This window comes from Phocoena sinus, chromosome 1 (genome assembly GCF_008692025.1).
Source record: "Phocoena sinus isolate mPhoSin1 chromosome 1, mPhoSin1.pri, whole genome shotgun sequence".
NCBI lineage: Eukaryota > Metazoa > Chordata > Mammalia > Artiodactyla > Phocoenidae > Phocoena > Phocoena sinus.
In genome coordinates this window covers 10,054,204-10,067,893 of record NC_045763.1, presented here as the reverse complement: position 1 = coordinate 10,067,893, position 13,690 = coordinate 10,054,204, and the positions used below count along the sequence as shown (strand labels likewise).

General features: G+C 44.8%; 1 protein-coding gene across 1 annotated transcript; it reads right to left on the bottom strand.

The window, feature by feature from the left end:
* Window positions 1–3,162: 3,162 nt before the first annotated feature.
* Window positions 3,163–6,466, bottom strand: LOC116752942 (melanoma antigen preferentially expressed in tumors-like). Its single transcript, XM_032630215.1, has 3 exons — window positions 6,180–6,466; window positions 5,174–5,746; window positions 3,163–3,751 (listed from the first exon to the last, which is right to left on the bottom strand). Exons 1-3 carry the CDS (start codon window positions 6,464–6,466, stop codon window positions 3,163–3,165), a joined length of 1,449 nt encoding a protein of 482 aa, XP_032486106.1.
* Between the last annotated feature and the right edge of the window lie 7,224 nt (window positions 6,467–13,690).

Below are 13,690 nucleotides of genomic sequence, written 5' to 3'. Positions count from 1 at the left end.
AAAACAGGTTTGCTTGACCACAAAACCAAGCAGGCATGCTTAGCAACAAAACCATGCAACAGAAACATGAGACATGCCCCCAAACAATAAAAAAATGGTGGCATGAGACCCACATCCTTCCCAATGAGCTCAGAATGTTAATGGCCCCTAGGACATGCTCTCTACCCACATGAAAAACAATAATTTATGGAAAGGTGGCATTTCAAAGTGAAAGACCCTCATTGTACTGAGACCTAAAATAATTTTTCCATAGTACCATGACAGTCCAGGCTTGACCACGTAGGGACAAGAAAACTCCCCTGTCCAACTTGGAGGAGGAGCTGATGATGGCGGCATGACATCTACTTAAGAATGAAGAAGAAGGTGGTCTTTTCTTCCTCCCCACTTTTCCTTTGATTATTAAACTGTAGCCCACTAAGTTCTCCAGGGCAGCACCCTGTTGCCCAACCACTTGTATGCCTCACAAGCATCCTATTTTAATAAATCACTTCTTATCTATCACTTTGCCTCTCACTGAATTCTTTCTGCATGGAGGACATAAAGGACCCAAGCTCTTCAGAGCCCCCCAAAATGCCACATAGCGGTTTCAAGATTTTTTTTAATACTGAATTATATAGTTCTGCTTGCAAAACTAATTTATATCTTCTGGTCTGGTCTACCGGTAGGTGCCTAAAAGTTCTGAGGCTCAGAATGTCTACCTAATAATCACTAGAGATGAATCCAATCTCTTCTCTGTCCCCCTCTCTGCACTGGCTGCTAAAGCACCCTGGGTGAATCAGGATTCTTTGGTGCCACGGGTATAAGCTGAGTCCCACTTCACACCCTGGATTCTGCTCTCCTTGAGGTTTTCAGGAATAGAGGGTAAACTAGAGGATGAAGATAGTGGGTGTGTCCACCAGGAGGAAAAAACAAGGGTTTTTTGCTGAGCTCTTACTGCATGTCAGGTCCTGTGCCAGGCCACCAACTAACATAGTCTCTTTGATTCGTGCTGAAATCCTGTAACTTGAGTGTGTGCCATTATCTTCATGTTACAGGGAAAATGAGGCCCTTGCCTAAAGTCCTCCCACCCTTTTATCCTATTCCTCCCCCGAGCCAATAACACCAGTCTTTGATTTTGTAACGAGGAGTCTTCATATGGGTGCCTTTTGTTTAGGGCGACTGTGGTGGTTAATTTTGAGTCACCTTGTTGAAGGAATGCCCAGATATCTGGTAAAACAATAATTCTGGGTGTGTCTGGGAGGGTGTTTCTGGAAGAGATTAGCATTTTAATCCATAGACTGAGGGAAGAGATCTGCCTTCACCAGTGTAGGTGGGCATAATCCTATCCTTTGGGGGCCTGAATGGAACAAGAAATCCAATTCTCACCTTCTCTCTCTTCTTGCCCATGAACATTGAAGCTTGTAGCTCTAGAGCCTTCATACTCCGAACTTACACCAGGGGTCCTCTGGTTCTCACGCCTTCAGCCTCAGACTTGGAATAACACTGTCAGTTCCACCATTTTTCAGCCTTAAACTTTGGTCTGAGTTATACCATCAGCTTTGCTGGTTGTCTAGCTTACAGACAGCAGACTGTGGGACTTCTCAGCCTCTGGAACCACGTAAGCCCATTCCCATAATAACTCCCCTCTAATACATAACTATATATACAGCTGACACTGGAAACATGGGTTTGAACTGCTTGGGCCCACTTACATGAAGATATCTTTCAATCGTAAATATAGCACTAAACCATCTGAAGTTGGTTGAATCCAAGGACATGAAACTGATGAGTTGTATGAGGTACATAACAGGTATTTGATATCTATCCCGATATGCTGATGTCAAAACATTCTATGCCAGTTTTCCATAACAGGGAGAGTCAGGAGGTACTAAGGGAATATAGTCAATCTCTAATTGACATGAACTAGTCCCCCCAAATGGTATAATTTTTTTTTTAGAAGATGTTGGGGGTAGGAGTTTATTAATTAATTTATTTATTTTTGCTGTGTTGGGTCTTCGTTTCTGTGCGAGGGCTTTCTCTAGTTGTGGCAAGCGGGGGCCACTCTTCATCGTGGTGTGTGGGCCTCTCACTATCGCGGCCTCTCTCGTTGCGGAGCACGGGCTCCAGACGCACAGGCTCAGTAGTTGTGGCTCACGGGCCTAGTTGCTCCGCGGCACGTGGGATCCTCCCAGACCAGGGCTCGAACCCGTGTCCCCTGCATTGGCAGGCAGATCCTCAACCACTGCGCCACCAGGGAAGCCCAAATGGTATAATTTTTAACACACTATAAAAATACTAAAAACATGTTACATGCCTACATGGTTTTAAAATTTTGCTAAAAGGAATTTGGATGTCTATACTGACCACAACTAGACTAATTCACGAAGGACCACTACGCACCCATGACAGGCATGGGTTGGTGAGGACCAGAGGCTCAGCTTAGATGTATAGATACACCTTCCAGACCATGGGCATTGCCTTGTGTAGTGAAGCTTTTTCCCAGCACATACAAAGACCAGAAACTCAGACTAAAGAACCCACCAGGAGAACTGTGAGGACTGCTCATGTCCAGGATCATGGCCCGAGCCAGCAGTGAGGACCCTGCCAAGAACTCTTCATGCTATTGGCTCATTGGCCACTGAGTATGTTCCCCTTGTTGTGTGTATTAACCCACTGAACAGCCACAGAAATAAGCAATGCGGTAAGAGATGCCCCAGATAGAATAAAGAATTTGCGGGAAGGGTAAGGTTTCAGATTATAGACAACTCAGTGCCTTTTTTTTTTTTTAACCAGTAACTGAAGATGACTGAGGTATAAACTGCAAAAGCAGAATAATACATCACGGGGGGCAACAGTCGGTTTACACTGGGGTCTCTTTATTTCTGACCATTTATTTACAGCCATCCACCCAGGGATAACTCCCACATGTGTATCTCAAGCCTGAACTTCCTTCCAGAAATTTAGATCAATATTTCAGACTCTATAAACACATATTCCTGAATGTCCCATCAGCTACCTGAGTCAAGATTTCCCCCTGCAATCCTGCACCCTCGCTGGATCACCTTTCCTTTCCCCATTCACATTGATCAGATGTTGGAAACCATGGGTCAGTTTTCCCTTCAGGATGCACCTTTGCCTAGATTTCAGAGTCCAGGTGCTCAGAAGAAAGTTTTTGATAGAGAACTAGGCAGAATACCAACTAGGCAGGGTATTGTAGCTGTATACAACAGGCTCGGGATGATAGAATGTGTTTTCTCCACAGTAAGGACAGGGGCTGGAGCTAATCCAGATGGTCCTGGGACGTCCTAAGTCTCTAAGAATCTTCAACAGCCCAGCCTGAAGCTGGAGAAGCCTCTCTGGGTGGAAATCTCCCTGAGGGCTGTAACTCTCCCGAGGGGCAGGATACAGCTCTTGACTTAAACTGAGCAGCCCGGAGGTGTGTCGCAGCAGCTTCTCCATGACGGCCATGGAGAGGAGGTTCCCACACATGCTGAAGGTCCTGAGCTGGGAACAGCGGCTCAGGGCAGGCAGGATGGCCTCAAGTTGGGGGTCCATGATCCCACACAGATCTAAGTCCAGGTCCTGGAGTGTGGCTGTAACCTTCTCCAGCAGAACCTGGAGGAGCTCAGGACTAAAGCTGGTCAGAGTGACGCCACTCAGATACAGGCCTTTTAGCTGACTGATGTTCGGGCACTGGGACAGATGTGTCACGTCTGATTCTGTAAACGGGCAGTTGGTTATTGAGAGGTTGTCCAAGGGGGTCTTCAGGCAGCTGGAGAGAAACCAATGAATTAGGTCTTGAAAACTGGAGTGGGAGGTGAACTCCAGGTGAGAGAAAAGCCCAAGGTCAAGGTTGTTCTGACCATCAGATAAAGGTCAATACCCAGAATACCCAATCTTATTTTAGCCTGAGTCCTTTCATCTTCCTTGTGTGACTAGGTCAAGTTCACAGAATCCTGAAAGCTCCCTTTCCTCATCTGTCAAGCAGAATAAAATTTACTCTACTTCCTTATGAGGATGAATGAAGATTATGGCGTGGACTAAAACATGCTCAGAGGAGAGTCTTACACAGAGTTTCAATCAAGTGGCACCACTGAATTTTAATATTGGGAGACACGAAAAAAAATGCTTTCAACTCAGGTTCCTTCAGTCCATGCTTAGGCCCCTAGCACCTATATCTCAGCCAAGTGAGAGTCCTGGGTGATAAGCATAGAAAACCAACCTGTACAAGTTCCCAAATCATCAACTGTGATTTTCCAGTCTACAGGGGCTCACTTACACCCCTGCATCACCTACAAATCACCTACCCCCTTTTTTTTTTTTTTTTTTTTTTTTGCGGTACGCGGGCCTCTCACTGTTGTGGCCTCTCGCGTTGCGGAGCACAGGCTCCAGACGCGCAGGCTCAGCGGCCATGGCTCACAGGCCCAGACCGCTCCGCGGCATGTGGGATCTTCCTGGACCGGGGCACGAACCCGTGTCCCCTGCATCGGCAGGCGGACTCTCAACCACTGTGCCACCAGGGAAGCCCACCTACCCCCTTTTATAATCCTTTTGGCTCCAGCTCCTTAACCATCCTCTCCAGAATCAAGCGTTTCCCACATGTTAATTACTTTATCTGGAGCACAACACAACTTTTGCTGAAATGAATTTGAGACAGGCTCACTGTGGTCACTAAACGGGTGAGCACAGAGCTTCTCTTTAAAAATGTTCAGGTCAGCTTACATATTTTACTAGGTAATCTAATTAAAGACAGATATCTCTTCTTAAGGCAGAAATCACAAAATCTCCATTGATAGATCTGAATGGTCTAATCTGTACCATGTTGTCCTTTTCCAGAGCCTCTCTGCCAGTTTAGCCCTCTACCTTGATTTGTGTGGTTATGTTATACCACACTTCAAGATAGAGCAGCTGGGGCTTCCCTGGTGGCGCAGTGGTTGAGAGTCCGCCTGCCGATGCAGGGGACGTGGGTTCGTGCCCTGGTCTGGGAAGATCCCACATGCCGCAGAGTGGCTGGACCCATGAGCCATGGCCGCTGAGCCTGCACGTCCGGAGGCTGTGCTCCACAACGGGAGAGGCCGCAACAGTGAGAGGCCCGCATACCGCAAAAAAAAAAAAAATAATATAGCAGCAAAGGAGACAATGCATTCACATTCTATTGTGTTTATTGTTATTCAGCCAGTGTGGCCAGACTTACCTGAGCATTTGGTCCAGGCAGCCTTCAAGAAAGGAGGGAGATTCCATATAGAGATCCCGGAGGTGGTGCAGCCTGAGGAACTGAGAGGTAATTTGGACAACGTGCTGCTGTTCCTGCCCCTCAAGTGCAGAGACGTGGATGTGGGAGAGAAGGAGTCTCTGCACGTTACCCATCTGGCCCAGGAGAGGAGCAAACACGGCCAGGGTGGACAGATGCCAGGTGCAGTTCACTTGCACCTCCTGGATACAGTCCAGCTGCACCCTGCTCAGGACTTCCTTGATGTTTTCTGTGGCCATTGTAATGATCCTCAGCTTCTTACAGCACAGGCGTATGGAACCTTTTCTCTGCTCCACCCACCGGATAAGGTAGATGAGGAATTCATCCAGGTTACTTTCCTTGAGGTGAAGTTCTACAAACACCTCCAACAGAGCTAACGGCTGCTTTGTTCTTGAACTGTCCTCAGCCACTGATGCCATCACTGATCTTGAGTGCACATAGTAATTGGATCCAGACCACATCCTCCAGAAATACTGTCCAGTATTCCTTAAATCCAGCACCCGCAGTTTGCACCTCCTGTGGGGGAAACAGCAGATTGGCAGCGATGGTTTAAGAGCCACACATAATGAAACCACAGTCTCAGCATTTAGGCAGCACTCATTTCCCACCTGAGCTTTTACTTCTCATCCCTGACATCACCTGTTGCCTTGCCCTCTTCTTCCCTCTCCGCCTCACCTTCCTCCATCTTGTTTCCCCTTCCATCCTTCCTGGTTCTCCACTTCTAGTACCTTAAGCATCACTAGAAAGATGTGGGGACGTGTTCCTTCAGGTGCCCTTTCATCTTAGGTACTCCTACATTTCTGGAACTCAGCAATGGCCAAGGCCTCTGAGCCTCTTCATTTGGCATCATCAGAAGCCTCTAGTCCATCAACCGGCCATCCACTCTTATGACACCAGCTGCCTCTCAAGGATGTCTAGGACTCTACCAGGATACCTGGATCAGACTCACCTGGGGCGATCCTGCTGGGCAACTAGGACATCAATACCATCCAACACTGCTTGTAAGGTCCCCCGGTTAGGCGTCTGCATCAGACCCCCCAGAGGCAGGCGGACAAAGGGCCAGGCTTGCACCATGGCCTTCAGGGCCTCACTGTGTCTCCCATAGAAGGCCAAAATGAACAGTGGTGGGAAGAGTTCGGTGGGCAGATACTCCAAAATGGAGATGACCGAGGTCTCATCCCTCAGCAGATCTATTGCTGCTAGGTCCAGGAGTCTGAGTGGGTTCCAGACACTCATGCTGACTCTGCTCCAAAAGGAATCCTGTGAATATTTGCAGGGAATAAGTCATCCTTCTCAAGCCAAACATGAGCAGACCTTCATGTGTCTCCTTACCCTTCAGAGGAACCAATTCAGGGCCAAGGTCACTGCTCCAGCAGCAGTGGAAGAGCCTCTGTTTATCTGAATTCCACCCTGGGCTCTGTTGACACAAAGTCATAGCTCTGCCCCTTCTGGCACCATAAGAAGAGTCTCACAAGTACCATGGAGATGGAAATATCAACCACTAGCCTATCCATTTCCATCCATTTCTTTGCTTAATTATGTCTTGCTGGGAGGTGGGACTCATGAGCCTGAAAGCTGACCCCAATCTTTTTTGGGGGCAAACTCTCACCATCACTTAATGTCCTAAGACTATGGGAATAGGAGAGCTATGTGGACCAACACAGCCTCCATCTTCAGTTCCCACAGTTAACCTGGCTGGGAAAGATTAAGGAGATACCCTTAAAATGAGTGTCATTTGTGCACAAACTAAATATTTTAAATGTCAAGAAATAAAATTCCAAATAGATAGATGTTTGTCATTCAAAAGTAAATCTTGGGAGACGGGGGAAGATGGCGGAAGAGTAAGACGTGGAGATCGCCTTCCTCCTCACGGATACACCAGAAATACATCTACACGTGGAACAACTCCTACAGAACACCTACTGAATGCTGGCAGAAGACCTCAGGGCTCCCAAAAGGCAAGAAACTCCCCACGTACCTGGGTAGGGCAAAAGAAAAAACAGAGACAAAAGAATAAGGACGGCACCTGCACCAGTGGGAGGGAGCTGTGAAGGAGGAAAAGTTTCCACACACTAGGAAGCCCCTCCGCGGGCGGAGACTGCGGGAGGCGGAGGGGGGAGCTTCGGAACCGCGGAGTAGTGCACAGCGACGGGTGCGGAGGGCAAAGCGGGGCGATTCCTGCACAGACGATCGGTGCCGACCGGCACTCACCAACCCGAGAGGCTTGTCTGATCACCCCAGAGACGGGTGCGAGCCGCGGCTGAGGGCGCGAGCCCCCGAGACGGGCGCGAGCCGCGGCTGGAAGCGCGAACCCCAGAGACGGGCGGGAGACGCTGGGGCTGCTGCTGCCGCCACCAGGGGGGCTGTGTGCGAGCACAGGTCACTCTCCACACCCCTCTTCCGCGTAGCCTGTGCAGGCCGCCACTGCCAGGTTCCCGGGATCCAGGGACAACTTCCCCGGGAGTACGCACGGCGGGTCTCAGGCTGGTGCAGCGTCACGCCGGCGTCTGCCGCAGCGTCACGCCGCCTCTGCCGCCGCAGGCCCGCCCCGCACGCAGTGCCCCTCCTTCCCCCATCCCCCAACCCCCGGCCTGAGTGAGCCGGAGCTCCCGAATCAGCGGCTCCTTTAACCCCGTCCTGTCTGAGCAAAAAACAGACGCCCTCCATCGACCTGCGCGCAGGGGCAGGGCCGGGTACAAAGCTGAGCTCCTGTGAGCTGTGAGAGCAGGGAGGAGAGGGGGAGGTCTCTCCCGGCAGCCGCGGAGGCGGCGGATTGAAGCTCCACAATCAACTTGATGTGCCCTGCATTGTGGAATACCTGAATAGACAGGGAGTGATCCCAAATTGAAGAGGTGGAATTTAAGAGCGAGATCTGTGATTTTTTTCCCTTTTCCTCTTTTTGTGAATGTGTGCGTGTATGCTTCTGTGTGAGATCTTGTCTGTATACTCTTGCTTCCACCATTTGTCCTAGGGCTCTATCCGTCCATGGTTTTTTTAAAAAAAAATTTTTTTTTCTTAATAATTAATTTTAATTGTAATAACTTTATTGTACTTTACCTTCGTTCTTTCTTTCTTTCCTTCCTTCCTTCCCTCCTTTAGACAGCGAATAACCCCAGGTTGAGGAGGTGGTCTCTGGGAGCAGGATTTATGATTTTTCCCCCTTTGCCTCTTTTTGTGAACGTGTATGTGTATGCTTCTGTGTAAGATTTTCTCTGTATAGCTTTGCTTCCAACATTTGTCCTAGGGTTCTATCCGTCCCTTTTTTTTTTTTTCTAAATATTTTTTAGTACAATAACTATATTATACTTTATTTTATTTTTACTGTATCTTCTTTCTTTCTGTCTTTTTTCCTTCTTTCCTTCCTTCCTCCCTCCCTCCCTCCCTCCTTTCTTTCCTTCTTTGCTTCTTTCTTCCTTCCTTCCTTTCCTCCTTTCCTTCTTTCTTTCCTCATACTTCTACTAATTCTCTCTACATTTTCTCCTTCTTTCCCTCCTTCCTTCCTTCCTTCCTCCCTCCCTCCCTCCCTCCTTTCTTTCCTTCTTTGCTTCTTTCTTCCTTCCTTCCTTTCCTCCTTTCCCTCTTTCTTTCCTCATACTTCTACTAATTCTCTCTACATTTTCTCCTTCTTTCCCTCCTTCCTTCCTTCCTCCCTCCCTCCCTCCCTCCGTCCTTTCTTTCCTTCTTTGCTTCTTTCTTCCTTCCTTCCTTTCCTCCTTTCCTTCTTTCTTTCCTCATACTTCTACTAATTGTCTCTACTTTTTCTCCCTTTTATTCTGAGCCGTGTGGATGAAAGGCTCTTGGTGCTCCAGCCCAGGAGTCAGGGCTCTGCCTCTGAGGTAGGAGAGCCAACTTCAGGACACTGGTCAACAAGAGACCTCCCAGCTCCACATAATATTAAACGGTGGAAATCTCCCAGAGACCTCCATCTTAACACCAGCACCCAGCTTCACTCAATGACCAGCAAGCCACAGTGCTGGACAACCTATGCCAAACAACTAGCAAAACAGGAACACAACCCCACCCATTAGCAGAGAGGCTGCCTAAAATCATAATAAGGCCACAGACACCCCAAAACACACCACCAGACGTGAACCTGCCCACTAGAGAGACAAGATCCAGCCTCATCCAGCACAACACAGGCACTAGTCCCCTCCACCAGGAAGCCTACACAACCCACTGAAACAACCTTAGCCACTGGAGACAGACATCAAAAACAATGGGAACTACGAACGTGCAGCCTGCAAAAAGGAGACCCCAAACACAGTAAGATAAGCAAAATGAGAAGACAGAAAAACACACAGCAGATGAAGGAGCAAGATAAAAACCCACCAGACCTAACAAATGAAGAGGAAATAGGCAATCTACCTGAAAAAGAATTCAGAATAATGATAGTAAGGATGATCCGACATCTTGGAAGTAGAATGGACAAAATGCAAGAAACAGTTAACAAGGACCTAGAAGACATAAAGATGAAACAAGCAATGATGAACAATGCAATAAATGAAATTAAAAGTACTCTAGATAGGATCAATAGCAGAATAACTGAGGCAGAAGAACGGATAAGTGACCTGGAAGATAAAGTAATGGAAATAACTACTGCAGAGCAGAATAAAGAAAAAAGAATGAAAAGAACTGAGGACAGTCTCAGAGACCTCTGGGACAACATTAAACGCACCAACATTCGAATTATAGGGGTTCCAGAAGAAGAAGAAAAAAAGAAAGGGACTGAGAAAATATTTGAAGAGATTATAGTTGAAAACTTCCCTAATATGGGAAAGGAAATAGTTAATCAAGTCCAGGAAGCACAGAGAGTCCCATACAGGATAAATACAAGGAGAAATACGCCAAGACACATATTAATCAAACTATCAAAAATTAAATACAAAGAAAGCATATTAAAAGCAGCAAGGGAAAAACAACAAATAACACACAAGGGAATCCCCATAAGGTTAACAGCTGATCTCTCAGCAGAAACCCTACAAGCCAGAAGGGAGTGGCAGGACATACTGAAAGTGATGAAGGAGAAAAACCTGCAACCAAGACTACTCTACCCAGCAAGGATCTCATTCAGATTTGATGGAGAAATTAAAACCTTTACAGACAAGCAAAAGCTGAGAGAGTTCAGTACCACTAAACCAGCTTTACAACAAATGCTAAAGGAACTTCTCTAGATAAGAAATGCAAGAGAAGGAAACGACCTATAATAACGAACCCAAAACAATATAGAAAATGGGAATAGGAACATACATATCGATAATTACCTTAAATGTAAATGGACTAAATGCTCCCACCAAAAGACACAGATTGGCTGAATGGATACAAAAACAAGACCCTTATATATGCTGTCTACAAGAGACCCACCTCAGACCTAGAGACACATACAGACTGAAAGTAAGGGGATGGAAAAAGATATTCCATGCAAATGGAAACCAAAAGAAAGCTGGAGTAGCAATTCTCATATCAGACAAAATAGACTTTAAAATAAGGACTATTAAAAGGGATAAAGAAGGACACTACATAATGATCAAGGGATCGATCCAAGAAGAAGATATAACAATTGTAAATATTTATGCACCCAACATAGGAGCACCTCAATACATAAGGCAAATACTAACAGCCATAAAAGGGGAGATCGACAGTAACACATTCATAGTAGGGGACTTTAACACCCCACTTTCACCCATGGACAGATCATCCAAAATGAAAATAAATAAGGAAACACAAGCTTTAAATGATACATTAAACAAGATGGACTTAATTGATATTTATAGGACACTCCATCCAAAAACAACAGAATACACATTTTTCTCAAGTGCTCATGGAACATTCTCCAGGATAGATCATATCTTGGGTCACAAATCAAGCCTTGGTAAATTTAAGAAAATTGAAATTGTATCAAGTATCTTTTCTGACCACAACGCCATGAGACTAGATATCAATTACAGGAGGAGATCTGTAAAATATACAAACACATGGAGGCTAAACAATACACTACTTAATAATGAAGTGATCACTGAAGAAATCAAAGAGGAAATAAAAAAATACCTAGAAACAAATGACAATGGAGACACAACGACCCAAAACCTATGGGATGCAGCAAAAGCAGTTCTAAGGGGGAAGTTTATAGCAATACAAGCCCACCTTAAGAAGAAGGAAACATCTCGAATAAACAACCTAACCTTGCACCTCAAGCAATTAGAGAAAGAAGAACAAAATAGCCCCAAAGCTAACAGAAGGAAAGAAATCATAAAAATCAGATCAGAAATAAATGAAAAAGAAATGAAGGAAACGATAGCAAAGATCAATAAAACTAAAAGCTGGTTCTTTGAGAAGATAAACAAAATAGATAAACCACTAGCCAGACTCATCAAGAAAAAAAGGGAGAAAACTCAAATCAATAGAATTAGAAATGAGAAAGGAGAAGTAACAACTGACACTGCAGAAATAAAAAAAATCATGAGAGATTACTACAAGCAACTCTATGCCAATAAAATGGACAATCTGGAAGAAATGGACAAATTCTTAGAAATGCACAACCTGCCAAGACTGAATCAGGAAGAAATAGAAAATATGAACAGACCAATCACAAGCACTGAAATTGAAACTGTGATTAAAAATCTTCCAACAAACAAAAGCCCAGGACCAGATGGCTTCACAGGTGAATTCTATCAAACGTTTAGAGAAGAGCTAACACCTATCCTTCTCATACTCTTCCAAAATATAGCAGAGGGAGGAACACTCCCAAATTCCTTCTACGAGGCCACCATCACCTTGATACCAAAACCAGACAAGGATGTCACAAAGAAAGAAAACTACAGGCCAATATCACTGATGAACATAGATGCAAAAATCCTCAACAAAATACTAGGAAACAGAATCCAACAGCACGTTAAAAGGATCATACACCATGATCAAGTGGGGTTTATTCCAGGAATGCAAGGATTCTTCAATATACGCAAATCTATCAATGTGATAAACCATATTAACAAATTGAAGGAGAAAAACCATATGATCATCTCAATAGATGCAGAGAAAGCTTTCGACAAAATTCAACACCCATTTATGATAAAAACCCTCCAGAAAGTAGGCATAGAGGGAACTTTCCTCAACATAATAAAGGCCATATATGACAAGCCCACAGCAAACATCATCCTCAAACATCATCCTCATCATCCTCAATCATCCTAAGATCAGGAACAAGACAAGGTTGCCCACTCTCACCACTCTTATTCAACATAGTTTTGGAAGTTTTAGCCACAGCAATCAGAGAAGAAAAGGAAATAAAAGGAATCCAAATCAGAAAAGAAGAAGTAAAGCTGTCACTGTTTGCAGATGACATGATACTATACATAGAGAATCCTAAAGATGCTACCAGAAAACTACTAGAGCTAATCAATGAATTTGGGAAAGTAGCAGGATACAAAACTAATGCACAGAAATCTCTGGCATTCCTATATACTAATGATGAAAAATCTGAAAGTGAAATCAAGAAAACACTCCCATTTACCATTGCAACAAAAAGAATAAAATATCTAGGAATAAACCTACCTAAGGATACGAAAGACCTGTATGCAGAAAATTATAAGACACTGATGAAAGAAATTAAAGATGATACAAATAGATGGAGAGATATACCATGTTCTTGGATGGGAAGAATCAACATTGTGAAAATGACTCTACTACCCAAAGCAATCTACAGATTCAATGCAATCCCTATCAAACTACCACTGGCATTTTTCACAGAACTAGAACAAAAGATTTCACAATTTGTATGGAAACACAAAAGACCCCGAATAGCCAAAGCAATCTTGAGAACGAAAAAAGGAGCTGGAGGAATCAGGCTCCCTGACTTCAGACTATACTACAAAGCAACAGTAATCAAGACAGTATGGTACTGGCACAAAAACAGAAAGATAGATCAGTGGAACAGGATAGAAAGCCCAGAGATAAACCCACGCACATATGGACACCTTATCTTTGATAAAGGAGGCAGGAATGTACAGTGGAGAAAGGACAGCCTCTTCAATAAATGGTGCTGGGAAAACTGGACAGGTACATGTAAAAGTATGAGATTAGATCACTCCCTAACACCATACACAAAAATAAGCTCAAAATGGATTAAATACCTAAATGTAAGGCCAGAAACTATCAAACTCTTAGAGGAAAACATAGGAAGAACACTCTATGACATAAATCACAGCAAGATCCTTTCTGACCCACCTCCTAGAGTAATGGGAATAAAAGCAAAAATAAACAAATGGGACCTAATGAAACTTCAAAGCTTTTGCACAGCAAAGGAAACCATAAACAAGACCAAAAGACAACCCTCAGAATGGGAGAAAACATTTGCAAATGAAGCAACTGACAAAGGATTAATCTCCAAAATTTACAAGCAGCTCATGCAGCTCAATAACAAAAAAACAAACAACCCCATCCAAAAATGGGCAGAAGACCTAAACA